Raw genomic sequence first — 25,680 nt, 5'->3', positions numbered from 1 at the left:
TTAGGGAACTTACAATTTTTAGAGCTTGTGCTTAACAGGGATGGATTCTGACTTTATTTTGACTTAGATATACTTATATGTTTTGTATTAGTTGAACTATATTACATGTCTATTGTACATGTAAGTGAAGAACAACAAATCATGATTACTTTGAATTAGGAGAGGTTAATGTTTTATGAATTATGGTGTACAACTACATGGCTGTTCTGTAGATCTAAGAAAGCATGACGTTGCCTTCCTGATCACTCTGAGACCCACAGTCCCGATCCACCACAAGTACAACTTCCGGGAGCCGTTCATCCCCCAGGTGGGGCTGACCTATGTGCGGGGCTGTGAGGTGGAGGGCATGCTGGATATGGAGGGCAAGGTCATTGAGGATGGTAAGGAGTACAAGGAGATTTTAGATATGTTATGAAGCTGCCTTTATTTCATCATAACAATATTCATAATGTCCTGAAACAAATATAGATATTTATGCAAGGGATGTTTTTCTTAAAACAATTTTGATGAAAAATGTGTAATTTTTTTTTTCAAAACGGATTTATTTTTCTTATTAGGACCAGAACCAAAGCCCTATCTTTATGGAGACACCCGGACGTTCCGAGTCTGGCTGGATCCCAACCAGTACCAACAGGATATGACCAGTAACATGGATGGTGACGAGGTACGTGTGCAATAATATATGCATACTTATCGGTACAATTGTATAGAATCGTCTTTTCTTATCACCTTCCTTTATGCATCCTAATCAAACACCATTGGTTCAAATGTTATGATTCCTATGAACCACCCTCTAACAAGTTTGATGCCTGCTGTTGATTTGTCAGGATGTGTATGAGACCTTCAATGTCATCATGAGGAGAAAGCCAAAGGAGAACAACTTTAAGGCTGTCCTGGAAACTATCCGAGACCTGATGAACACGGAGTGTGTGGTACCAGACTGGTTACACGACCTCATTCTGGGCTACGGACAGCCAGATGCTGCCCACTACTCAAAGTAAGGGACCCGTCGTATCATCATGGGTTCTATACCAATTCTTTGTTAATATAATACATGTAATTATTACACTAATATTTGACTTTTGTTAAGAAGTTGCAGGGTCATAGAATCAACTTTCTGTATTGCTTTTAAAATCTTGCTGTCATTTACTTTTGTATGTTTGTGTTCGCTAAAATGAATTGATTTATAGGTACAATGTACAGCAAAACTCGAATATAACGAACACGGATATAGCAAATTTATGGCTATAACGAATTATTATTCATGTCCCGGCAAATTTCTTGCATAAACCTATAGAAAATTGATGTATATAACGAACACGATTATAACGAATTTATGGCTATAACGAAGTAATTTTAAGACCCCCGCTGGCAAAATTTTAACGTATTTTATCATTTTTATAACGAATTTTTTCCATTTCATATTCCATTGAAGAAACATGCAATTGTAAGATGCATATATAAAATACTCAAATTCAAATAGTATACGGATTTTTTTTAAAAATTGAAATGAAATGGTTATATTGACATTTTTTGTAAATGACGGTAATACTAATTTCATAACTTACGATAGTTTAGAAAACTGTTAGCCGGAAAAACCCTTAATTATTTTACAACGAATTCGCTATAATATTTTTTACGAATTCGTTATAAACGTATAGCAAATTACGGCTATAACGAAGTTTTTTCTATGGTCCCCTGACATTTGTTATAAGCGAGTTCTGCTGTACATGCTTTAGACAAGTAATAAAAGAAATATTTCTGTTCGTAGTAAAACTATCATGAATTTATTTATCAAGATTTTTTTCTGATTTCCATCCTTTTGAAAAAAAAAAGCTGAGGGTTTACAGTTACAGGTTGAAATGTTCTTTTGCTAGACATGATATGATGATTATTTGTTTTGACAATGGTTGGCAATGGTATGAATGAGTTTTTAATGTTTTATTAGTGTATGTTTTCATGTATGTGTTTACAGAATGAGTAACACGATTGAGACCTTGGACTGGAACGATACCTTCCTGAACATTGATCATCTGAAGGCCAGCTTTCCAGGACACGAGTTTGAGATTACAACAGAAGATGTCAGCAAATGCATCCCACCATTTAGGCAAGTAATATTAGAGACATAGGCATGCATGTGGACCTGCTTATACTGAGATCAAATCACCTTTCTTTCTTAGTGCATATTGAATTGTGATATTAAACTAAGCAACCAAAAATGGATATATTAATTAATTAATTAATTGAATTAAAATGAATGTTCTTCAGTATGCAGTTAAATGGGTCATTTTCTTATGTAGTACAGTGTTATTTTTGTCTTATTTGTACAATTTGTGTGAGTTATATGAATTGTTTACATAAGTACATCATTTTAAACATGGCCATTTCTGTCTGACAGGTTGACATTTACAAAGCAGCAGGAACCAGCAACAGGGAAGAGGAAGGCAGCAGAGGAGGAACCAACGCCCTCCAAAAAAGTCATCATACAACCCCACTTCATCGAAAACAGGGGTCCATACCCATACAACCAGCCCAAAAAGTATGTACTCTATACTCTCATAATAGTGTGGAATAATGAGCACACAGAAAGTGTAGCATTGTTTGTGGGTTCAAAATGTCTGTTATACAAGTATATCTACTGTATTACTCTAAGGTATATAGTTCAGATGGTCTACTTTGGAAAGGATTTGTTATAATACCTCATGAAGATCAAGTTATTCAAAGCATTTGAATATTTCTGATTTATAATGAATTTTGGTTGATCAAACTTTCTTTCAGAAATCAGATTCCGTTCACCCCCACCCAAATTGAGGCCATACGGTCAGGCATGCAGCCAGGTCTGACCATGGTAGTTGGACCCCCGGGGACGGGTAAAACAGACGTCGCCGTACAGATCATCTCAAACATCTACCACAACTTCCCCGACCAGCGCACACTTATTGTCACACACTCTAATCAGGTCAAGTACACACATACACTATGTAGCTTGATATTTGTTGATGTATCTATTACTGTACTTAACAGTGGCTTCATTTCTCAAAGGTTTCTGATTGAAAATGTATGTTGATTGTGGATCAGCAGTTATGATGCTTAACTTCAGATCAAAAGTATACTAGCTGGAATCACTTGACATGAAAGCTTTCACAACTACTATTCTCCTTTGTTAAACAGGCCTTAAATCAGCTCTTTGAGAAAATCATGGCCCTTGACATCGATGAGCGGCATTTGCTTCGTCTTGGTCATGGAGAGGAAGCCCTAGAGACTGAGAAAGATTTTAGCAGGTAAAATATACTGTATAGTATTATTTTATAAGTCTTGTAATTTTTTTTGTTATATAAAAGTGTACAAGTAAAGTGCAGTAAGCAGAATAGAAAGAAGTAATTTTTGCAAAAATCAGTTGTAAGTTGCTAAGGGCTTTGCTTTGTTTGTTAAAACAAATATTTCTCTTTAAGTGATAAGTCTTCTATGAGTCATGTATAGCATGACTGCATTTAGTGTCTCTTGTCTGCCTGAACAGCATCTAAACATTTTTTCATGGACAAGAAAGGTAGCCTCACACTTGAGAGTCAGATGCCAGTGATGTACTTATATATGTGATGTGTCTGATATGTAGATATGGGCGTGTGAATTATGTCCTTGCCCAGCGTCTGGAACTCCTAGAGGAGGTGGCCAGGCTACAGAGTAGTCTAGATGTCAAGGGGGACATGTCGTACACATGTGAAACAGCTGGATACTTCTACTTGTATCAGGTAAAATTATCACACAAGTTTTCTTGATCAAATTCTTTTATTTGTCTTCAAAAGAAAAATGTATGCTGGTTTAATGTTTATGCTTTGTGTATGTATAATAAATGGATGTAAAAGGAGGATTGTTACCAATCAGATATGATTTGTAAAGAAAAATCATTTGGAGGGAATTTTACTTTTGTTTGAGAAAACATATTTTAAGTGACACATGAACGATCTTCCCATAGTTTCAGTGAATAAAAAAAGGAGGGCTCTTTATTGTAAGAATTGGGATTGCATGTATTTAGTGAAAATGGCAGGGTATTACAGATATAAAAGAAAAGGAGATGGAATCAAGCTTATGATATTACGTGAACATGTATTCTACAGTGTGTGTATATATAAATGCAATTATTTGTAGGTGTTAGCAAGATGGGAAGAATATCAGAGTAAACTCAGAAATCAAAAGGTGAGTTGGATTTTCTATTTTTAATAGAAATGTTTTCTGATCTTGAAATTGTGGTCCATCCTAACTTGTTTTACTTTGCTTTTTTAAAGTATGTGAAAACTTATTAGGAATTAGGAGATGCATGTAAAAAGATTGAGAATTTCTCATATTGGAATTCATTTTATGCATAACACAAGATATTGTAAGATTCAAATATATGTATGTACATGTATACATGTACCTTTGCAGGAAAAGACAGTTGATATCATCAAAGATGAGTTTCCCTTTACCAAATATTTTGAGAATGCCCCTCAGCCAATATTTAAAGGAAGATCTTACGCCGAAGATATGGACATGGCAGAGGGCTGCTTTAGACACATCAAGAAAATCTTCACTCAGCTCGAAGTAAGAAACATAGTCTGCAAGCTACCAAGCTACTACCGTAAACCAGAGTTAATGAATTTTGTTTGCTACTTAGAAGCTATTTGTAATAAATTTTTGATGTTCATACATGTATATGAATCTCAAAGGGAAAATGGAAAATTTTTAAATACTTGCATGAAAATACAAGGTAAAGATAAATGTGCATATACATGTACATGTAAGTATAAAATTTAGTATAAATGGAACTGTTACATAAAACATATATTCCTTCATGTATTAACCACCCATTCTGACCTGCTATACCATTAATACAAAATTTCACAAAAAGTGTACACATCTGAATAATATTCAATAAAAATAATTCTCATAATTTTGTTGATGTTTGTTGCTGTTCTTAAATCATTGAGCATACAAGCACTGTCCTTTGCTAAATAACAGGAGTTCCGAGCCTTTGAGCTGTTGAGGAGTGGATCGGATCGAGCTGAGTATCTGTTGATTAAGGAGGCCAAGATTATTGCAATGACGTGTACTCACGCAGCCCTCAAAAGGAGGGACCTAGTGTCTATCGGATTCAAGGTACTGTGTCGAGTTCTACAAACATCTATAGAAGACACAATAGTGAAGATATACTGACCTGTCTGAATTTTAATTGCTAGATAAACTTGAACATATGTGTTATAAATTTTATTTGATGATAATTGTATATGCTTTATACATGTAAAAGGTATAAAAGTTAAAATACAAATGTAAATATCATTGTCTTGCGTTTGTTTCTCTCTTGAATACATGTATTTTGATTTAAATTTCAGTTTGACAACATTTTGATGGAAGAGTCAGCACAGATCCTTGAAATAGAAACTTTCATCCCATTATTGCTACAGGTACTAGTATTCTATGAGTTTGATATACTGATGACAATGATCCTGTCCAACCTATGAGCTTTAATATGAAATTTTTGGTTGGAATGGAGGGGTTGTTGGATTAAAATTTAGCAACTGGTAAAAATTATCAACATTACAATTTGGAAGTAAAATTGTTGTTTGAATGAACAGTTAAACATATTACAAAGGTGTTGGTTTATGGACATTTTTTCTGTACTCTTATAAATCAGTTTTAACATGCATTTTCATATGTGTTACTTAATTTAAAGTTTTATATATGAAACATTAAAAAAAACTGGGTTCAATTTATTTGACTTGTTGAAGAACCCCGAGGACAACAACAATCGTCTGAAGCGCTGGATCATGATTGGAGACCATCACCAGCTCCCCCCTGTCATCAAGAACATGGCATTCCAGAAGTTCTGTAACATGGAGCAGTCCCTCTTCACACGTCTGGTCAGGCTGGGAGTTCCAACTGTTGACCTTGATGCTCAAGGTCGAGCAAGACCAGGGTATGAGACTTTGTTAGATGGGCTTATTCACATACGGTATATGGAAACTGAAATTGACTGAAGGCAACTTTATCATTCCAAATATCTGGTGTTAAAATAAGCTTAGATTCATTATATTATTGAAACTAGAGTTAATACTGACAATGATATTTTGTAAATGTTTTTTTTCATTTCAATGTACAAATAAAATTAATGTATAACTTTTAAATGATTTTTCATTGTACTGTACGTATGTGACAATATATTTATTGAATTATCATTGACACTTGCAATTTATCTTTGACTATATATTTAATGAAAATTTTTAGGATAGCCAGTTTATACAACTGGAGATACAAGAAACTGGGCAGTCTCTCTCACGTCATGGTGCATCCCGAGTACAAGAAGGCTAATGCAGGGTTTGTGTTTGACTATCAACTGATAGATGTCCAGGACTTTAACGGCGTGGGCGAATCAGAACCCAACCCATTCTTCTATCAGAATTTGGGGGAAGCTGAGTATGTTGTAGCTACCTTCATGTATATGCGGCTTCTTGGTTATCCTGCTGAGAAGATCTCCATCTTAACGACCTATAACGGTCAGAAACACCTGATCAGGGACGTGATCAAACAGCGATGTGGCAGGAATCAGTTCATTGGGACACCACACAAGGTCTACCTCTTTTACACCCTATGCCATTTTATTTGTATTTTTATGAAAATAACAGCTGTGTTGTATTGGTTTATCAGTAATTTTGTCCTCTCTATCTTATTTGAGTTAATGTTTTTGGCACTACAGTGTATCCGAAAACACTTGATTGAACTTATACATGTACATGTAATTCATCATTGTACTACTCATTGACATTTAATAAAATATTCATAGTATTGAATAAATTTTTAAGTTGTGATACAGTTGAACTTCGATATCTCGAACACTGATATCTCGAACACAATGGATATGTCGAAGTGATTTGTAAGTCACAACCACTTATTTTTGTAGTATTTTACCCTTGGTATCTCAAATACTCGGATATCTCGAAGTTTTTAAACAGTCTTATCTAGTTCGAGATAACTAAGTTTGACTGTACATTGTATATACATGTATATACTGGTAATAGAATCAAAGCCTGTATAGATTTGGGACACCTTTAGATTTTATAATTTTCGAGTTCATTGTGTATCTATTTGTTGGTAGTGTAACTAAACATCAGCAGAGACCTAAGATGAAAATTAAATACTTTTCTTTCTTTCCAGGTGACTACAGTAGATCGTTACCAAGGTCAGCAGAATGATTACATCCTTCTCTCACTCGTCAGAACAAAGACAGTTGGACATTTAAGGTATCATTTAATGACACTATCAAACGGGAAATAAATCATACTCATAAGCAATTTGAAGCAACTTAAATTTTGACTGAAAAAAGTTGCATTGCACTTTCCAATAAATATGATAAATTATTATCAATGACAGTGGTAGTTTTTGGGAGTTGATTTTAATCAACTCTCCTATGCACTTACTCGGGCAAACCGAAAATGAAACAGTGTTTGGACCTAAGCACAAATCAATACCGCTGACAACACTTAGTTCCTGAAAATAATCGATAAATTCGATGCAATGTATTCTGAAGCATTGTTTTTCAATAAAACCTATTTATTAATACCATGAAAATAGTGAGATTTTAAATGGTACAAACAGTTTAGATATGTTTTGAAGTCGTATGCATGTATTCATACGCTAGACTTCAATGTACTAGTCTCGTTCAACCAGACGCTCGGCTGTCTCCGTTAATATCTGACAAAACAGTGAGTCTCTCTTGCTTGTCGGAGATAAACGGAGACAGTCGAGCGTTTGGTTGAACAAAACTAGAGTTCAATCGTGCCTGGATCTATACAATTTCTCAGAAATATTTCGATTACTGATACTACTTGCCATGCAAAATCACATATCGCTGATTTTAAAATAAATGATAAATAAATCGATAAAATCAACTCCTGTCAGTACTTCAGTACTTTGATTAAGATTTATTATTTTTCAAAAATATATTATTTTTCTACCCTTAAAGTTTAAATGAACTTGTATCTATATATACATGAAAATTGAAGAAATAGAAAAAGAACAATCGTGTTAAAATAGTGTATAAAAATGGGAAAAATTTAAGTTTTTATGCATATGTTTTTTTGTCCTACAGAGACGTGAGAAGATTGGTGGTGGCCATGTCCCGAGCCAGACTGGGACTGTACGTGTTTGGCAGGGTCTCTCTGTTCAGTAATTGTTTTGAGCTCACTCCAACGTTTAACAAGGTAAAAATTAAAGATTCTCAACTAGAAATTATTTAAAATTTTATTTTTTGTAATTGGAAAACATCTACAAGTAGGACCACCCCTTTTAGATCAGTGTATTATTGGTACTGTATGTTACCTAGTTCGTTTACTTGAAGTACACTGTAGATATCAAGTAAGGCTTTATATGTGAAACAGGCATTTTTACATTGTTGATTAGGATATCATACGTGAAACAGTGAATGAATTATAGTGAATGTTAACATGATAGTTTATATTTTATGATGATATATTTTATCATGATTTTTTTGTTTACAGTTGATGGCCAGACCCTTACAACTTCACATTGTGCCATCAGAAGTTTATCCACCTTCCAGGAAGGTATACGAGTTATCTGTACTTCTGTACACGTTTATTGAAAGTTATCAAAAAATAAATTAAGCCAATGAATTTTTAGTTTGTGGACAAAAAATGTACCGAAACTCTGAATATTTATTTCAATTATATGAAAACCATTATGAAACAGGATTTATTGAAGAACTTATGTCATAAGGTTAAATGACATTTTTATCCCAAGTGTGGTTATTATACATCTTTTTTATGTAGATGAATGAACCAATCAAAGGAGAAGCAATGATTATGAAAAACATGCCCCACATGGCTCAGTTTGTGTACGACTTCTACAACCAGAAAATCAACAGACTGATGTCACAGCACGAAGGAGGGAGGCAGACAAAGGTAAAGCAGTTCCTGGATATGTAATCATTTATATACATGTATTTTGTCACCCTGCTTATCAAAGAATGGTGATTCTGGATATAAATATTTATTTCAAGGTATGGTATCTTCTTATGAAGTAGGCCACCATATGACCTACAGTCTAAATTTTAACCTACTGTTGGTTTTTTATTTTATGCAAGTACTTAACGAGGCTGGGGGGTGGCTGCCATTTTAAAGGGGTAACTAGAATTACCGAAATACCCGTGATTTACCGAAATGCCCTTCAAAAACACCGAAATGCCTCATTTGAGCACAAAAATTTAATATCATAGTTTGAATCTAAGTGTTTAAATGTATTTTCCCAATATTCAGTTTGATAATGTAAGTATTTTGACATAAATAGCGATTTTTAACATGTGTAGACATTGGGTTAATAACAATAACTCTTGCATGAATTGCTTTTCACTCGAATAGAGGTGTAAAATTTTATTCCCTGAATAAAATAACTAAGGATTAAAAATAACAGTTTATCAGCTTTTATTTTTTAATATCATATAATAATTTGACATGATAATACTATAAATATTCCTTTTTCTACCAGAATTGCACCTTTCTATTGTGAGTAAATAATACTGGTCACAGGGCAATAACCTGTTAACGAATGAGATGAAAACATTTATGTCCAGTTTAATTGAATTATTCAAAATAAATTTAATTATGGTTATTTACAAGAATAAAATTAATAAAAAGAATTAGGTACATTTGGATTTTTATCAACACGTTAAAAACTAAATTCAATGAAAGAGTTACCTTGCTTGGAAGAATTGCATTTTAATCAATAACCACGAAAATCGGCTGATTTATTCAAAAAATTAACTTTATATGCAATAACTATCTTTATAAAATACTAGACATACACTCTTTATGACGTAATAATGGGCATTTTGGTGTTTTTGAAGGGTATTTCGGTGTTTTCACCGGGTATTTCGGTAAATCGTGCATATTTCGGTAATTCTATGTACCGATTTTAAAGCATTTTTATCTCTATTCAAAAAAGATTTTCACTTTAATGTTCTATAACTCAAACAATGTACTGAAATTGTCTTTTGAAAGAAATTGATATGATGGTATTGAAACATTATTTAAAGAGTCAATTGATGGTAAACCAAGGTTTACAAGATGCAAAAAAATTATTTCAGCTGTTTTTCAGCATTTCCTAACTTTTCAAAGGGAGGTAACTTGTAAAACTTCAAATATTTTGTTCTAATATTTTCCTTTTATTTTTTTTTTTTTAAATTTCACCATCGAAATTTTTTTTAAATGCTCAATCTTTATTACACATGTATTGATTATTATTGTGTTAAAATTTGGAAAAAATCTTGTGGCTACTTTTTTTTTGTTTCACATATTTGCATTTGTATGACATACATATTTTTGGTAAAATTGTGATATTTTTCTTTATAACAAATAATGTTAAGTTTTTCTTATTGTGTTAATTTTTTGTGATGTTATTGGTATGTTTTTGCCTGTATTTATATTTCAAATATTTTTCATATTTTCATTTTTTTTTTACATAACGTGCAATTTCTTCAGATGCAATAAATGATAAAATTAACGATGATTGTGATGTAGTCTTCCATATTTAAATGTAAACTAAGATTATATGAAACATTTCTGCAAATTTGGTGAATTTTGGAGAAATTTTTTTTGGACCCCCCAGCCTCCTTAAAGGGACTTGGACACGATTTAAGATCAAAAATGTTATTTTTATTTTTTAGTTATAAAATGATTCACTTGTGCATTTTAAATGGTTGACCAAAATATTGAATGTTAAAGTCAAGTTACAAGTGAGATACAGAGGTAAGAATTGGTTGCTATGTAAACAAAGCTCGAGTCTTATAGTTGTTTACAAAAAATGTAATGTAGAGAATTACCATTTCTTAGACAAAATGACATGCAAAATTTAATTCAATATCCACATAAATACTATTATCAACGAAAGAAAGATTTATTTGATTGAAACTTACACCAATACAACACATAATTATGTAAAAAATGACAATATTCAAGCTTTGTTTACAAAACAAATAATTATGAACTCTGTATCTTGCTTATAACTTGATATTTGACTTTAAAATTTTGACAAAGCATTATAGACTTCTATATTCATCAGTATAAACATTGAAAATAAAAACATAAAATTTGAAAATTTTAAGTCAAATCGTGTCCAAGTCCCTTTAATTCCCTGACCCCGCTGTTATGTATCAAAATGCGAGAATATAAAAAATCTGAGTGTTTATACAAGGTACTCATATGAGTATCTAGCACCTGAAAAGGTGTGGAAATCAATTGAAAGTAGCAATCTTTCCATTATAGAAGTTGGGTGCACTTAAATGTTATATTACAACAATAATTATAAATGGGTATAACAAATAACTGCTGCTTTTTGAAAACCATTTCATTAATCACAATCATTCATTGTGAGTTAATATACATGTATCATGATCGGGTTTTAATTTTATGTTTTACAAATTTTTATTTTGCACAAATTCAACCTACTGTGATTTGTTGCAAAATGAAAAAATTGCGAATTTTTTCGACCAATATTAACCTGCTATACAGCTTCTCGGTGTTCTTTTTGAACACCACTTGCAAGAACAGCTTTAACAGCCATAGAGCTTCAATGTGTCCTTTTATAAGTAGGTCACAGTGACCTACTTTTGGTAATCTATAGTAGCATAATCACAGAAAATCTACTAAACCAAATATACATGTATACTTTCATCTTTAGGCTGAACCTTTAGAGACACCGCCTATAACTGAAGAGAAAAAGGAAGAATCACTGGAAACCGAACCAGTGGAATCACAGGACACCAAAATGGAAGGATGAAAAATTTGAGAGGACTAAAGTGAATTCATGGAAAAGTGTAAACATCTTCATCCCATTATGTGTTAATGTATAAATCCATTATCAGACTTCATATCATGATAGAAGATTTTCAAAATAAAATTCCATTTTAACTATGGAAACTAATGTACTAGTATCTTACTCTCTTTATTAATGAATTCAATATTACAAAAGCAGCAATTGGACAATTCATTATTTTTCATTTGGACAATGTCACATCTGTGGGCTTTAAGCTGTTAAGATAATGTTTGGCAGGGCATTTGTGTCATACTGATATGTTTCTTCTTCATCTTCAAATGATACTTTACTTTTTTTTTTAAACCATCTTTGATTCTTGTTTGTATTGTGGAAATGCTATAAATTCAGTTTTAAAAGAATCGCCCCTTAATAAGATCATATTGTACATTCACTATTTTTTTTAGGTTACCTGAATCAATAGGGTGACCTATTTTGCTATCTGTTTACATATAGAAATTAAATCACTTGTAATTCGAGAATTTGATCCAAGGATTTGTGTCATTTTATTCGCTCCGCATACATCCTCTGAATATCTTACCATTGTCATTGACAAGGTATTACATTTATAAAAATTGAAATAACATTTGAAATATATGCGACGTTCAATGCTACGATAAATACAATAGAGAATATGTACAATTGTACTACAATGTTTCTTACTATTTTGATTATGCATTTTTGTCTGACAAAGTAACAAGCTGATGAATGGGACATTAATTTTCCAAATGAATGAATACATATACAGCGTACATCTTTTATGAATATAAGTTCACAATTTTTGAATTGGATTTGAATTGGATTTTCCTACATTATAATAAATAAGATGAAAATAGAAAACACACATATTTATTCATACTTGGAAAGACAGTGATGAAACATAATAAACCATTAGTCAAAATATGTAAATAATAATCACTGGAGGTACTTGTACACTTTCACTTTGTTTGTGTTCCATTGTCCCACATGGAGATTGTTCTCGTCATCCACATTTGAACCAAGGGGACTCATTAGCCCTTCGTGTGGTGTGAGTAGTCGAGACAAGACACGTCCATCATAATTAAGGATGTTAACTGAGTGAACTATAGACCGACTGCTACAAACAATGATGTGACCGAGGAGATCAGTACAGATACCATAGGGAGTAGACTTTGACCTCTGATCTGTGTAAGAGAACCTGAGTTGTCCTGATTTATTCACCACCACTACAACTTTTTTGGTTAAGTCTGATGTACAGATATCACCATTGAAGTTTTCTGTGATGTAGTGTGGATGCCAATAAAGTTCCTGTCCATCTTTGTTTCTCTGTATGTTCTGTATTTCTTCTCCTGTCTTGTTGTACCTGGTGACTTTAGCCTCTATACCCTTTATCATCCCCACTAATATGTCCCCGTTGATGATGGAGGAGTATATACTGATTGGTTCCCAGTCTCTTGTTCTAATGAATTCAATGATTGTATTTTTCTGTTTTATCTTATAGATGACTCTGTTCTTTTTGTCTACATAGATCAGATCCCCATTCTGTGTGACTGTGTGGTAGCCCTCAGATCCACCACTGGTTTGTATCTTTAGCTGATTCCCCTGTAAATCTGTTTGGACAAGGTTACCTTTTCTGTCACTGGCCCAAAGTCTGCCTGATTTACCTAGTGATATATGACATACACAGTCAACACCTGTTACTTTGTACTCCCTGACCTTGGTGACAAAGGAAGACAAAGACAGTGTTGGTTTCACGTCAGATTTTTCTCCCACCTGTTTCATCTCTTTCTCTCTAAGTTTCAACTGTGTAGAGGCAGTCTCCATGGGTTTAATTTCTCTGTTCTCTGGTTTTATATCTGGAACCGTTACTTTACCCAGTAATTTGGCAATATCCTCCTTGCTGCAATGACCAGTAGTAAATACTGGAGGGACTGGTTTGGTGATCTCTGGTATGGGTTGGATTTTTAACTGATCAGAAAAAGAAAAAATGATTGGATTGTTTTGAAGTTTAGCAGAGGACAGGTAGCCATGGAACTCTTTGACAAGGTGTTTGAGATAGGAGATGTAATTATGATAAGTTTTGTCTTGATTCTGAAGCTCCTCCATTAGTGACTCTTCCATTTTGTTGACTTGTTCTATTTTATCTGATAACACTGTGTCCACCAGACTTTTAAGCATTTCAGCTTCAGCCATTATGGATGTTCGCATTTTATCCATGGTTGCTTTTATTTCTTTGGTATCTTTCATTATTACTTTTTGCATATCTTGTGACGTTGGGATAAAATATTGATGGATTTTATAGATCTCATCAAGGCAAAGAGTGAATCCTTTTGAATAAATTGTCTCTAAATCATTGAGTGTGTGTTTTTGATGGTCTTGTATTACACATTTAGAACATACTGGAATTTTACAGTCCTCACATAGCATGTCTATATTCCTAGTCGTGTGATCCTTGCATTGCTCCACAGGAAGTTGATGCTGGCGTTGTCTGTAAAAAACCACTTCATGGTTCTTGGTTTTCGAACTCTTCTGGTGTTCATCTCTGCATTGTTCACACAATTGCAAGTGACAAGGATTGCAGTAAAACTGACAGTTCTTCTTACACTCTTCAGTGCCACACACCAAGTAGTGCTGGGCTGCATCAGGTACTTGGGATTTGGAAAGTGCCATCTAAAAGAAGGTATATCAGCTCTGTTAAAAGAGTTCTGAAGAGCAACTGCATAATCAAGTTCTGCACTATACGTAAAATTTGCGTCTGAATTGCATATCACCTTCATATTTCAATATTTATATTTACCAAATATTAATCTCCCAAGATCTATTTTTTTTTAGTTACAGAAATTGACTAATTCATAGCTCTATAGACATTGACATGACTGAAATCCACACGATTCAGTTTTAACCAGTTTTATCGACTGAAACCTTTTAGCAACCAAGAAAACTCACACCTACGTATGGTGATGTCAGACCCGAATTCCCATAAGGCAACAACCGGATTAGTTCAATATCATGTTATTCTTAATTAAGGATTTAAGAAACAGGAAATATTTGGGGTAGAGTTGGGTAAATATAATCTTTATTAGCTGAAATCATGTGCGCCCCCCCCCCCCCCATAATTGCAGAATAGATCATAATTGTTTTGGTTGTATGAAATGTAGCAAACTTACGTAAATAATTAAATAAATTTCATAAATGTTTTAAACGTGAAATGGAAATATTCAACTTACTGTTCTGTGATAGAATAGCTAGATCACATGCACAGATTGGTTTCTTCCAGGGTGGATTTCACACTTTGTACCTTAATTCAGTCACTGATACGAGCGTTAAGTGCGTAAAGTTACATGTACCTCTTCAGATAAAGTGAATTGGCAAACCATCGTCAAATAAGATAAACCAAGGAAGAAGTACATATCCCATGTGTTCATCAAGCTAATATAAAGTATGACCCTCTTATGAGTAAAACAAAGAAATATCATGTATAATTTATCACCTTTTATTCTGAACCATAACACTTTATTTATAAAAAATATTACATTATCCAGTGTCTCAGTCTAGCTCTGATAATACTACGAACCGATTTTGTAACTTATAGTCCAATACATATTTTATCACTAACAATATTTTGATATTTAATCGTAAAATTGCTGAAAGTTATATAATTATAATAGGGAATCATTCTTCGGAGATTAAGAAGAGACAAATTACGATCGAGTGTGATCAAATCTATCATAAATCATACGGGCTTTATTGGGTTTAATCACCCCAACCGTATTTAATCACCTCATAATGCTAAAAAAAGAGATATGATTCCCTGTTTCTTATTTAAAATTGGCGTCTGCATTTAACTACATCTCAAAATACGCAAAAAAATGATTCCGTTTATAAAGCTTTTTTTCTTACATATCTCGATATTTTGTTTGTTTGGTCTTTTTGTCTTTCGTATTACAAAGTTATAGGCGGCGGAAAGGACAAAAAGTATTGAAAAAAATACAAAACAAATACTTGTCTTACAATATTCAAATGTAACGTCCATTTCGCTCCGATGTAGATTTCAGTTTGTGTATGTACATGTATGGCAAGGTGTGAAACTTGTCCTCATTTATTTTGGCAATGAACATGTACATTTAGGATCATTTATTGTACACAAAGTTGTTGATTATGGTTTTATTTATTTTGCGTATTTTGAGTAAATAGTGCATTCAATCTCAATCCTTACAATTTTATAGTCCTTAGAATTAAAGTTAAAAAAATTATGTATTTTGGTATTTTTGCCCTCTCCACCGCCCATATTTAAGGAATAAGGAGTCATTCTTTGAAGATTATGAGGTGATAATTTCGGTCGGGGCGTGGTATAATCCAATAAAGCCCGAAAGGCTTTATGCTATGTATTACTACGCGGCGCAGCCAATACCGTTTTTCGGTTATGGTATAAGACACACCCATTTTGTGCAACTTATGTTTTACGAAGTTATTGGGTTTTAGAGTTAAAATTGATTCGTAATGTTATCACAGACAAAGACAGTTGAAAATGTAAATATATACCAATAACCCGCTTATGCGGATATGTATTTTTTTCTGCAATGACGCAACCTTTATTCGTAACTGCACAAATCACCAAAGAAATAATTTTATAGATTAACATTACTATTATATAGCTATACATACCTATATATGAACATATATTGACATTCGATAATTGTTGGATTCTGTATTTTTCATTGAATCACTACGATGCGTTAAGTATTAGAAAGGTTGGTAATGATGATGTAATAAATCAATAGATATAAACTCTTCAAAACTGATGTTCCGGGGGTACATGTATTTCAGAAATAAAAATGCATATGATTGCAATTCAATAATCTTAGGGCTTTTAATTACTTTTTTTATATTTACATTTTCAACTGTCTTTGTCTGTGATAATATAACGAATCAATTTTAAACCCTAAAACCCAATAACTTCATATAACATGAGTGAACACAAAATGGGCGTGTCTTGTAACACAACCGAAAAACGGTATTGGCTGCGCTGCGTAGTAATACATAGCATGTGCTACATAAACAATTAGTGGTTTTTAAAATAATGTTGTTTGAAAGTGACAAATTAGAAAAATATAAATATAAGTAATAAGGAATCATTCTTTGAATATTATGAGGTGATAATTTCGGTCGGAACGTGGTCAAATCTATCATAAAGCACTTCGGGCTTTATTGGATTTGACCACGCCCCGACCGAAATTATGACGTCATAATACTTAAAGAAAGATTCCTTAAATACAGTTTTTCTACAATGATCGCGAAAATATATATATATATATATATATATATATATATATATATATATATATATATATATATATATATATATACCGGTATATATATATAACACTTACTAACAACTTTAAATGTAGTTATTACGACTTCTCATCGCGTTATTATATTTTAAACATCACGAGACCGTGGAAAACTCTTTGATTTCATTCTAATTTAAAAACCATCGTAATTTATGACCAATAAAATTAATCACAAAAAATAAAATCAGTTGGTTTTTTTCTTAAAAAAAGCGCAATTTTTTAAAGTGTGCTGCAAAATACACACACCCTTAAAAGGGCATGGTCACCATTTTGGTCAAAAATTATTTTTCCGATTTTAATTTTAATAGGCAACCAAAATTTGAATGTCATTCGTTGAGTTATAAGCGAGTTACAGAGCTTGCAATTCTTTGCTATGTAAACAAAGCTTTTGTTTACATTTTGAATGTTGAAGTGAAAATTCCAATTGTAGACCTGAAATGAACGTTAGGAACTGTTTATTCATGCTTAAGATGAATAACAAGATAGACAAATCAGCTTGAAAAAGATTTTTACTAGTATATTGAACCAAAACAGGGCATGAGCCTTGTTTACATGATAAAGAATTGTGAGCCCTGTTTCTTGCTTGTAACTCTACGACCGACTCTCTAATATCGTTTGATCATCAGAAATACATTCCTAAAGCACTGTAAATAATAAAAATAGAAAAATAAAATTTGATCAAAATCGTGACCATGCCCCTATAAATGCAATAAAATAGAATGTTTTAAATGCTATGTATACACAACACAATACTTGACTATTGGTTGTTTCCAGTGAACTACTCTAACAATTATTTTTTAAAACAAGACTTTCTTAACAACAATTACAACTTTTACAAAATTAAACCCATAGACCTTGCAGAAAAGCATATTACAATATCTTAGCCAGGTTAGTAAAAAAAATCTAGAGATACCCATAAAACAACACAGAACTAATCAATAGTGAATTGTACAATTTTATTTTTTCCTTCAATATAAATAATCAGCTAATGTATCACAGTTTATATTCGTTTTCCTTTTGGTGCCTTTCCTAAACCTTTGATGTACTTTTTGGGAATTCTATATTTTCCTATAAAGAGAAAAAGATAATTGATGTAAATAATTAAGATGGTTAATCTACATATTCTCATAAAATGCAATACCTATTGGCAAACAATGATAAGAAATTACCCGTCAAGAGATCGGCAACAAAGGCAATCTGGTTGCCCTGGATGACCACTTGCATTTTGTTGGAACTACTTTGAGACACGGTACAACTACACTGGATCGCTATTTGGATCGCGTGGGCAAACTCCTTCAGATCCAGTCCAAACACATCCAGGTTATCCACGGTCGTCACCTTAAAACCAACAGAAAATGCTGATAATAAAATACGCATTTGATATAAAAGCATCTTCATTTTCATTCCAAGATATATTTATAATCTTCACAGACATTATTTTCTCAATTAGGAAAAAGTTTGGATTTATCCTTAAATCACAAAAAAAATATCAAATACACGAGATTTTGAAGTCAAAACCAGTTACAGCACACACGTTTATTTTGGCCAGTTTTGTTTTTCTGTTGCCCATATTTGAATTGAGCAATTAAAATGACATTAAATTAAAGTTCCAAATCATTTAACACAACAGTGTTTGGGAAGTTTTTAAATCCAGTTAATACATGTATATATAGCATCATCTTTCCTTGATAGGGTGAATATAAACTGCAGAAAATATATAGTTTGTATACAATATCAACAATTTTTATCACTTTGCTTTTGTTTACGTCGTAAATTACGTCGTAAATTACGATAACCTTTCTTCATAAAATGTACATGTAAAAGTTCATGATCTTCTTTTGTATACAATATCATCTGTAATACATTAACTGGATACTTTCATCCCTGTAAGAACCCTCTCATTCCCTGTTATGGACGATACCTTTTTGTTGGAACCTCTTTGGAACACATTAAGGGTGATTTCTTCCATTTTGCCTTTCCTGATGATAGGTGGTTGTCCTTGAAACTCCACTTTGAACACATTTTGCATCTTGCCAGCGATTCTGAACAAATTCAATAACATTGTAAGTGAATTATCCCTTTCAATTTTAAGACAACTTTTGATATATTTCTTTATCAAAGTAATTTTAAAAAATCTCCAATGTTTTCATGGCAATCTATTTTTTGAACATAAATGCAAAAAACCATCAGCATTTGCTGTTTACCTTGAAGTTTAATCGTCCCATCGAAGTTGAGTGACGTCATTCTCTCCCTTATTCAGCACAATGGAAGCAAGCAATGGATCTAGTGTAACTTTGCTGGAATGAAAACAAATAATTACTATTGACATAATAAAATTGTTTGAGATGAAATTTAAACTGTTCATTACAAAAGGCGAGATGTACTGGTATTACTCAGTGCATAGACAATGCCACACTCACTGTATACATGTATACTTTCCATGGTATAATGTCATGTTTCATAGTTACATGTGTAATCATAATAAACAAAAATAATGTACAAATTCTAAACTTATATGAGAGATAAACTGTGTATATGCTACATTTACCTCTTGTTCTTTTCATCCTGTAAATTGTTTTTCCTCACATATTCATTTATTATATTCCGCAACTCTGAACCAGTTACTGCACTTCCCTTTCTAACAAAATAAATAAATACAATAAAATACTTTGAACGATGATCATTAAATGAAAGAAATATATACCTTATGTAATTCAAAATTAGTTGTTTGTTTGAAAAAGATATTACTTTGCATTTTTTTTTCATCCAATAACATGATATAACCATCAAAATCAGTGCCAATATATTGTACAAGAGGAAACCAAAGATATGATTACAAAGTGATACAATCTATTTATTAGTCTATACTGACACCAAAGCAAGAAGAAATCTGGAGAGCGAAGGTGTTTTTTTTTTTGTTGAAGAATAGTCATGGGATAGATTTTATTCACTGTTGTGTGCTTGTGGCCCTATGATATATATGATACCACATATTAATATGGTATATAATTTCAACAACAAAATTTGAAATCGGTGATTTCTATCTGGTTTGAGTTAAACAGATACATATCTATACTGTACCATAGAAATATTAAATCTTGAGGAGAGAACTGTTGAACAGATTTGATTTCTACAGATACATATCTTCTACATTTAATTGATTTACATTTTACTGCTGACTTACTGCATTCCAAGTTCTTTCACAAGGGGGAGGACAGCTGCATTGAAAGACAACATTTCTGTGATGCGGGGCGGGTGGTACTGGGAATCTGACGTCTCTGCTGGGGTTGCTTCCATAACACCAGCACCCTCTGGTGGTTTAACATACCGTAAACTGTAAAACGGGATTTACATTAATTAACATTTATCTGTGTAATTTTTTTTTCATTCATACATTATCTGATAACATAACTCAAGAGATCCTAGCATATTACTTGATTCGGCAATCAGTCAGTTTTCTGGTACACCATATAAAGGTGACTTCCTCTTTCACCAATTCAAATCTAACTGAATATTGAAATAAATTCTGAGCCATCTTTACACCATTGTGTTCCTTTTTCACTCACTCTGGGTGATCTTTTTTCATGTCTGTAATGCTTTCCACACTTTTGGACAACTCCTTTACTTTTATATACCCAGCTTTCTCCATTTCCTTCAAAAACTTGGATAGTTTTTTGAAAGAAGTCTTTTTGACATCTAAGTGTTTATCAGCTGGACTAAAAATGAGATACAAGGCAATAAAATTTTGTTTTGAAAATAAGACAGTTTTCAAACTAAATAAAATTAATACTGCCTTATATCTGACAGAGTGTATGCAGTCATTGACACAAAATTGATGATTGAACAAAAGCTGCATTTGTTCATCTTTTCTGAAACTTCAACTTGTTGATTATTACAAGATAGATATTTTATAACTAAAGGTCAAGGTCATACTTCAGAATCAAAAGTTATTGACTGATACAGTCAACGATTTTTATTCGATTTTTATTGTTCGAACTGATCATTCAATACAACTCAAAATTGTCATACTCCAAAAAAAATTCAAAATTTAAACAATATTTTATTTACTAAACTTTTTTTAAACTTGAAAATAAACTTTTATGTAGCACTTACCAGAATTTGACCATATGTAGTTTGTAGAAAGCACTTGTAAGAACTGGGAGGTCTGTAGGTTTCAGAGACTTTTTCATGGCACACTGGAAACACAATTTAAAAAAATCGTCCATGGATTCTACAAGGAAGAAGTTGGAAAGGCTACAGGGGTTAAATATGTTTTTAATTTCTATGTTTGTATTATTTTGTATTGACATCATTAAATTCACTAAAAGATGAACACATTTTGGAATGAGGTCAAATGCAGGAATGTGGGATACAAATTAAATTTTATGAATCAAGCATACTGATTAAAGGATAGATGAAGAGTTGAAAAATCATTCCATCTTCACTTATCAAAATACAATATTACTTATTTTTCTTTCCCCACTGATAGAAAACTGAATTAATTGGAGGCATTTAAATATTTAGATATATACATCTTTAAGATTACTGCAAACAGAAGAATTAAAGGGCGTCAGTTTTAATGGGGATACATATCTATCCATTTCTATATTCTTGGTAAAAAAAAAAGAAGGGAACCTTATAAATGGTATGATCCAATATGACATCAAAAAGTTTAAATAAAATGGGATTGGGAGTTTAAGTAAAAATAATACATAAAACAACACAGAACTAATCAATAGTGAATTGTACAATTTTATTTTTTCCTTCAATATAAATAATCAGCTAATGTATCACAGTTTATATTCGTTTTCCTTTTGGTGCCTTTCCTAAACCTTTGATGTACTTTTTGGGAATTCTATATTTTCCTATAAAGAGAAAAAGATAATTGATGTAAATAATTAAGATGGTTAATCTACATATTCTCATAAAATGCAATACCTATTGGCAAACAATGATAAGAAATTACCCGTCAAGAGATCGGCAACAAAGGCAATCTGGTTGCCCTGGATGACCACTTGCATTTTGTTGGAACTACTTTGAGACACGGTACAACTACACTGGATCGCTATTTGGATCGCGTGGGCAAACTCCTTCAGATCCAGTCCAAACACATCCAGGTTATCCACGGTCGTCACCTTAAAACCAACAGAAAATGCTGATAATAAAATACGCATTTGATATAAAAGCATCTTCATTTTCATTCCAAGATATATTTATAATCTTCACAGACATTATTTTCTCAATTAGGAAAAAGTTTGGATTTATCCTTAAATCACAAAAAAAATATCAAATACACGAGATTTTGAAGTCAAAACCAGTTACAGCACACACGTTTATTTTGGCCAGTTTTGTTTTTCTGTTGCCCATATTTGAATTGAGCAATTAAAATGACATTAAATTAAAGTTCCAAATCATTTAACACAACAGTGTTTGGGAAGTTTTTAATACCAGTTAATACATGTATATATAGCATCATCTTTCCTTGATAGGGTGAATATAAACTGCAGAAAATATATAGTTTGTATACAATATCAACAATTTTTATCACTTTGCTTTTGTTTACGTCGTAAATTACGTCGTAAATTACGATAACCTTTCTTCATAAAATGTACATGTAAAAGTTCATGATCTTCTTTTGTATACAATATCATCTGTAATACATTAACTGGATACTTTCATCCCTGTAAGAACCCTCTCATTCCCTGTTATGGACGATACCTTTTTGTTGGAACCTCTTTGGAACACATTAAGGGTGATTTCTTCCATTTTGCCTTTCCTGATGATAGGTGGTTGTCCTTGAAACTCCACTTTGAACACATTTTGCATCTTGCCAGCGATTCTGAACAAATTCGATAACATTGTAAGTGAATTATCCCTTTCAATTTTAAGACAACTTTTGATATATTTCTTTATCAAAGTAATTTTAAAAAATCTCCAATGTTTTCATGGCAATCTATTTTTTGAACATAAATGCAAAAAACCATCAGCATTTGCTGTTTACCTTGAAGTTTAATCGTCCCATCGAAGTTGAGTGACGTCATTCTCTCCCTTATTCAGCACAATGGAAGCAAGCAATGGATCTAGTGTAACTTTGCTGGAATGAAAACAAATAATTACTATTGACATAATAAAATTGTTTGAGATGAAATTTAAACTGTTCATTACAAAAGGCGAGATGTACTGGTATTACTCAGTGCATAGACAATGCCACACTCACTGTATACATGTATACTTTCCATGGTATAATGTCATGTTTCATAGTTACATGTGTAATCATAATAAACAAAAATAATGTACAAATTCTAAACTTATATGAGAGATAAACTGTGTATATGCTACATTTACCTCTTGTTCTTTTCATCCTGTAAATTGTTTTTCCTCACATATTCATTTATTATATTCCGCAACTCTGAACCAGTTACTGCACTTCCCTTTCTAACAAAATAAATAAATACAATAAAATACTTTGAACGATGATCATTAAATGAAAGAAATATATACCTTATGTAATTCAAAATTAGTTGTTTGTTTGAAAAAGATATTACTTTGCATTTTTTTTTCATCCAATAACATGATATAACCATCAAAATCAGTGCCAATATATTGTACAAGAGGAAACCAAAGATATGATTACAAAGTGATACAATCTATTTATTAGTCTATACTGACACCAAAGCAAGAAGAAATCTGGAGAGCGAAGGTGTTTTTTTTTTGTTGAAGAATAGTCATGGGATAGATTTTATTCACTGTTGTGTGCTTGTGGCCCTATGATATATATGATACCACATATTAATATGGTATATAATTTCAACAACAAAATTTGAAATCGGTGATTTCTATCTGGTTTGAGTTAAACAGATACATATCTATACTGTACCATAGAAATATTAAATCTTGAGGAGAGAACTGTTGAACAGATTTGATTTCTACAGATACATATCTTCTACATTTAATTGATTTACATTTTACTGCTGACTTACTGCATTCCAAGTTCTTTCACAAGGGGGAGGACAGCTGCATTGAAAGACAACATTTCTGTGATGCGGGGCGGGTGGTACTTGGAATCTGACGTCTCTGCTGGGGTTGCTTCCATAACACCAGCACCCTCTGGTGGTTTAACATACCGTAAACTGTAAAACGGGATTTACATTAATTAACATTTATCTGTGTAATTTTTTTTTCATTCATACATTATCTGATAACATAACTCAAGAGATCCTAGCATATTACTTGATTCGGCAATCAGTCAGTTTTCTGGTACACCATATAAAGGTGACTTCCTCTTTCACCAATTCAAATATAACTGAATATTGAAATAAATTCTGAGCCATCTTTACACCATTGTGTTCCTTTTTCACTCACTCTGGGTGATCTTTTTTCATGTCTGTAATGCTTTCCACACTTTTGGACAACTCCTTTACTTTTATATACCCAGCTTTCTCCATTTCCTTCAAAAACTTGGATAGTTTTTTGAAAGAAGTCTTTTTGACATCTAAGTGTTTATCAGCTGGACTAAAAATGAGATACAAATAACAAGGCAATAAAATTTTGTTTTGAAAATAAGACAGTTTTCAAACTAAATAAAATTAATACTGCCTTATATCTGACAGAGTGTATGCAGTCATTGACACAAAATTGATGATTGAACAAAAGCTGCATTTGTTCATCTTTTCTGAAACTTCAACTTGTTGATTATTACAAGATAGATATTTTATAACTAAAGGTCAAGGTCATACTTCAGAATCAAAAGTTATTGACTGATACAGTCAACGATTTTTATTCGATTTTTATTGTTCGAACTGATCATTCAATACAACTCAAAATTGTCATACTCCAAAAAAAATTCAAAATTTAAACAATATTTTATTTACTAAACTTTTTTTAAACTTGAAAATAAACTTTTATGTAGCACTTACCAGAATTTGACCATATGTAGTTTGTAGAAAGCACTTGTAAGAACTGGGAGGTCTGTAGGTTTCAGAGACTTTTTCATGGCACACTGGAAACACAATTTAAAAAAATCGTCCATGGATTCTACAAGGAAGAAGTTGGAAAGGCTACAGGGGTTAAATATGTTTTTAATTTCTATGTTTGTATTATTTTGTATTGACATCATTAAATTCACTAAAAGATGAACACATTTTGGAATGAGGTCAAATGCAGGAATGTGGGATACAAATTAAATTTTATGAATCAAGCATACTGATTAAAGGATAGATGAAGAGTTGAAAAATCATTCCATCTTCACTTATCAAAATACAATATTACTTATTTTTCTTTCCCCACTGATAGAAAACTGAATTAATTGGAGGCATTTAAATATTTAGATATATACATCTTTAAGATTACTGCAAACAGAAGAATTAAAGAGCGTCAGTTTTAATGGGGATACATATCTATCCATTTCTATATTCTTGGTAAAAAAAAAAGAAGGGAACCTTATAAATGGTATGATCCAATATGACATCAAAAAGTTTAAATAAAATGGGATTGGGAG

At 32.3% G+C, this 25,680-nt stretch overlaps 4 protein-coding genes across 7 annotated transcripts in view; 1 reads left to right on the top strand and 3 right to left on the bottom strand.

Moving 5' to 3' along the window:
• The window catches only part of LOC128165249 (RNA helicase aquarius-like), a 64,647-nt gene that overhangs the window by 6,983 nt on the left and 31,984 nt on the right, over nucleotides 1-25,680 (top strand). For 2 of the 4 annotated variants that reach the window (XM_052829621.1, XM_052829622.1), the window contains exons 19-37: nucleotides 213-380; nucleotides 558-664; nucleotides 828-997; nucleotides 1,976-2,107; nucleotides 2,399-2,539; nucleotides 2,779-2,959; nucleotides 3,172-3,281; nucleotides 3,614-3,749; nucleotides 4,147-4,194; nucleotides 4,423-4,578; nucleotides 4,996-5,133; nucleotides 5,367-5,438; nucleotides 5,763-5,950; nucleotides 6,259-6,601; nucleotides 7,186-7,271; nucleotides 8,120-8,231; nucleotides 8,529-8,591; nucleotides 8,817-8,948; nucleotides 11,722-12,340. In XM_052829621.1, coding sequence (XP_052685581.1) covers nucleotides 213-380; nucleotides 558-664; nucleotides 828-997; nucleotides 1,976-2,107; nucleotides 2,399-2,539; nucleotides 2,779-2,959; nucleotides 3,172-3,281; nucleotides 3,614-3,749; nucleotides 4,147-4,194; nucleotides 4,423-4,578; nucleotides 4,996-5,133; nucleotides 5,367-5,438; nucleotides 5,763-5,950; nucleotides 6,259-6,601; nucleotides 7,186-7,271; nucleotides 8,120-8,231; nucleotides 8,529-8,591; nucleotides 8,817-8,948; nucleotides 11,722-11,820 — 2,582 coding nt within the window. In that variant the 3' untranslated portion in view covers nucleotides 11,821-12,340. Of the gene's footprint in view, nucleotides 1-212; nucleotides 381-557; nucleotides 665-827; nucleotides 998-1,975; nucleotides 2,108-2,398; nucleotides 2,540-2,778; nucleotides 2,960-3,171; nucleotides 3,282-3,613; nucleotides 3,750-4,146; nucleotides 4,195-4,422; nucleotides 4,579-4,995; nucleotides 5,134-5,366; nucleotides 5,439-5,762; nucleotides 5,951-6,258; nucleotides 6,602-7,185; nucleotides 7,272-8,119; nucleotides 8,232-8,528; nucleotides 8,592-8,816; nucleotides 8,949-11,721; nucleotides 12,341-25,680 lie in introns of those variants that run through there. The other 2 variants (XM_052829623.1, XM_052829625.1) reach the window with 1 other exon arrangement.
• LOC128165252 (uncharacterized) lies at nucleotides 12,117-15,179 on the bottom strand. Its single transcript, XM_052829630.1, has 2 exons — nucleotides 15,060-15,179; nucleotides 12,117-14,502 (listed from the first exon to the last, which is right to left on the bottom strand). The coding sequence occupies exon 2, from the start codon at nucleotides 14,500-14,502 to the stop codon at nucleotides 12,769-12,771; it is 1,734 nt and encodes a 577-aa protein (XP_052685590.1). The 5' UTR covers nucleotides 15,060-15,179; the 3' UTR covers nucleotides 12,117-12,768.
• LOC128165254 (eukaryotic translation initiation factor 2D-like) lies at nucleotides 18,124-20,510 on the bottom strand. Its single transcript, XM_052829632.1, has 6 exons — nucleotides 20,368-20,510; nucleotides 19,732-19,821; nucleotides 19,388-19,480; nucleotides 19,105-19,225; nucleotides 18,353-18,521; nucleotides 18,124-18,251 (listed from the first exon to the last, which is right to left on the bottom strand). Exons 4-6 carry the CDS (start codon nucleotides 19,210-19,212, stop codon nucleotides 18,184-18,186), a joined length of 345 nt encoding a protein of 114 aa, XP_052685592.1. The 5' UTR covers nucleotides 19,213-19,225; nucleotides 19,388-19,480; nucleotides 19,732-19,821; nucleotides 20,368-20,510; the 3' UTR covers nucleotides 18,124-18,183.
• Nucleotides 21,921-24,306, bottom strand: LOC128165255 (eukaryotic translation initiation factor 2D-like). Its single transcript, XM_052829634.1, has 6 exons — nucleotides 24,164-24,306; nucleotides 23,529-23,618; nucleotides 23,185-23,277; nucleotides 22,902-23,022; nucleotides 22,150-22,318; nucleotides 21,921-22,048 (listed from the first exon to the last, which is right to left on the bottom strand). Exons 4-6 carry the CDS (start codon nucleotides 23,007-23,009, stop codon nucleotides 21,981-21,983), a joined length of 345 nt encoding a protein of 114 aa, XP_052685594.1. The 5' UTR covers nucleotides 23,010-23,022; nucleotides 23,185-23,277; nucleotides 23,529-23,618; nucleotides 24,164-24,306; the 3' UTR covers nucleotides 21,921-21,980.

The sequence above is a fragment of the Crassostrea angulata genome, chromosome 10, assembly GCF_025612915.1.
Source record: "Crassostrea angulata isolate pt1a10 chromosome 10, ASM2561291v2, whole genome shotgun sequence".
In the NCBI taxonomy this organism is placed as follows: domain Eukaryota; kingdom Metazoa; phylum Mollusca; class Bivalvia; order Ostreida; family Ostreidae; genus Magallana; species Magallana angulata.
This window is presented reverse-complemented; position numbering and strand designations above follow the sequence as displayed.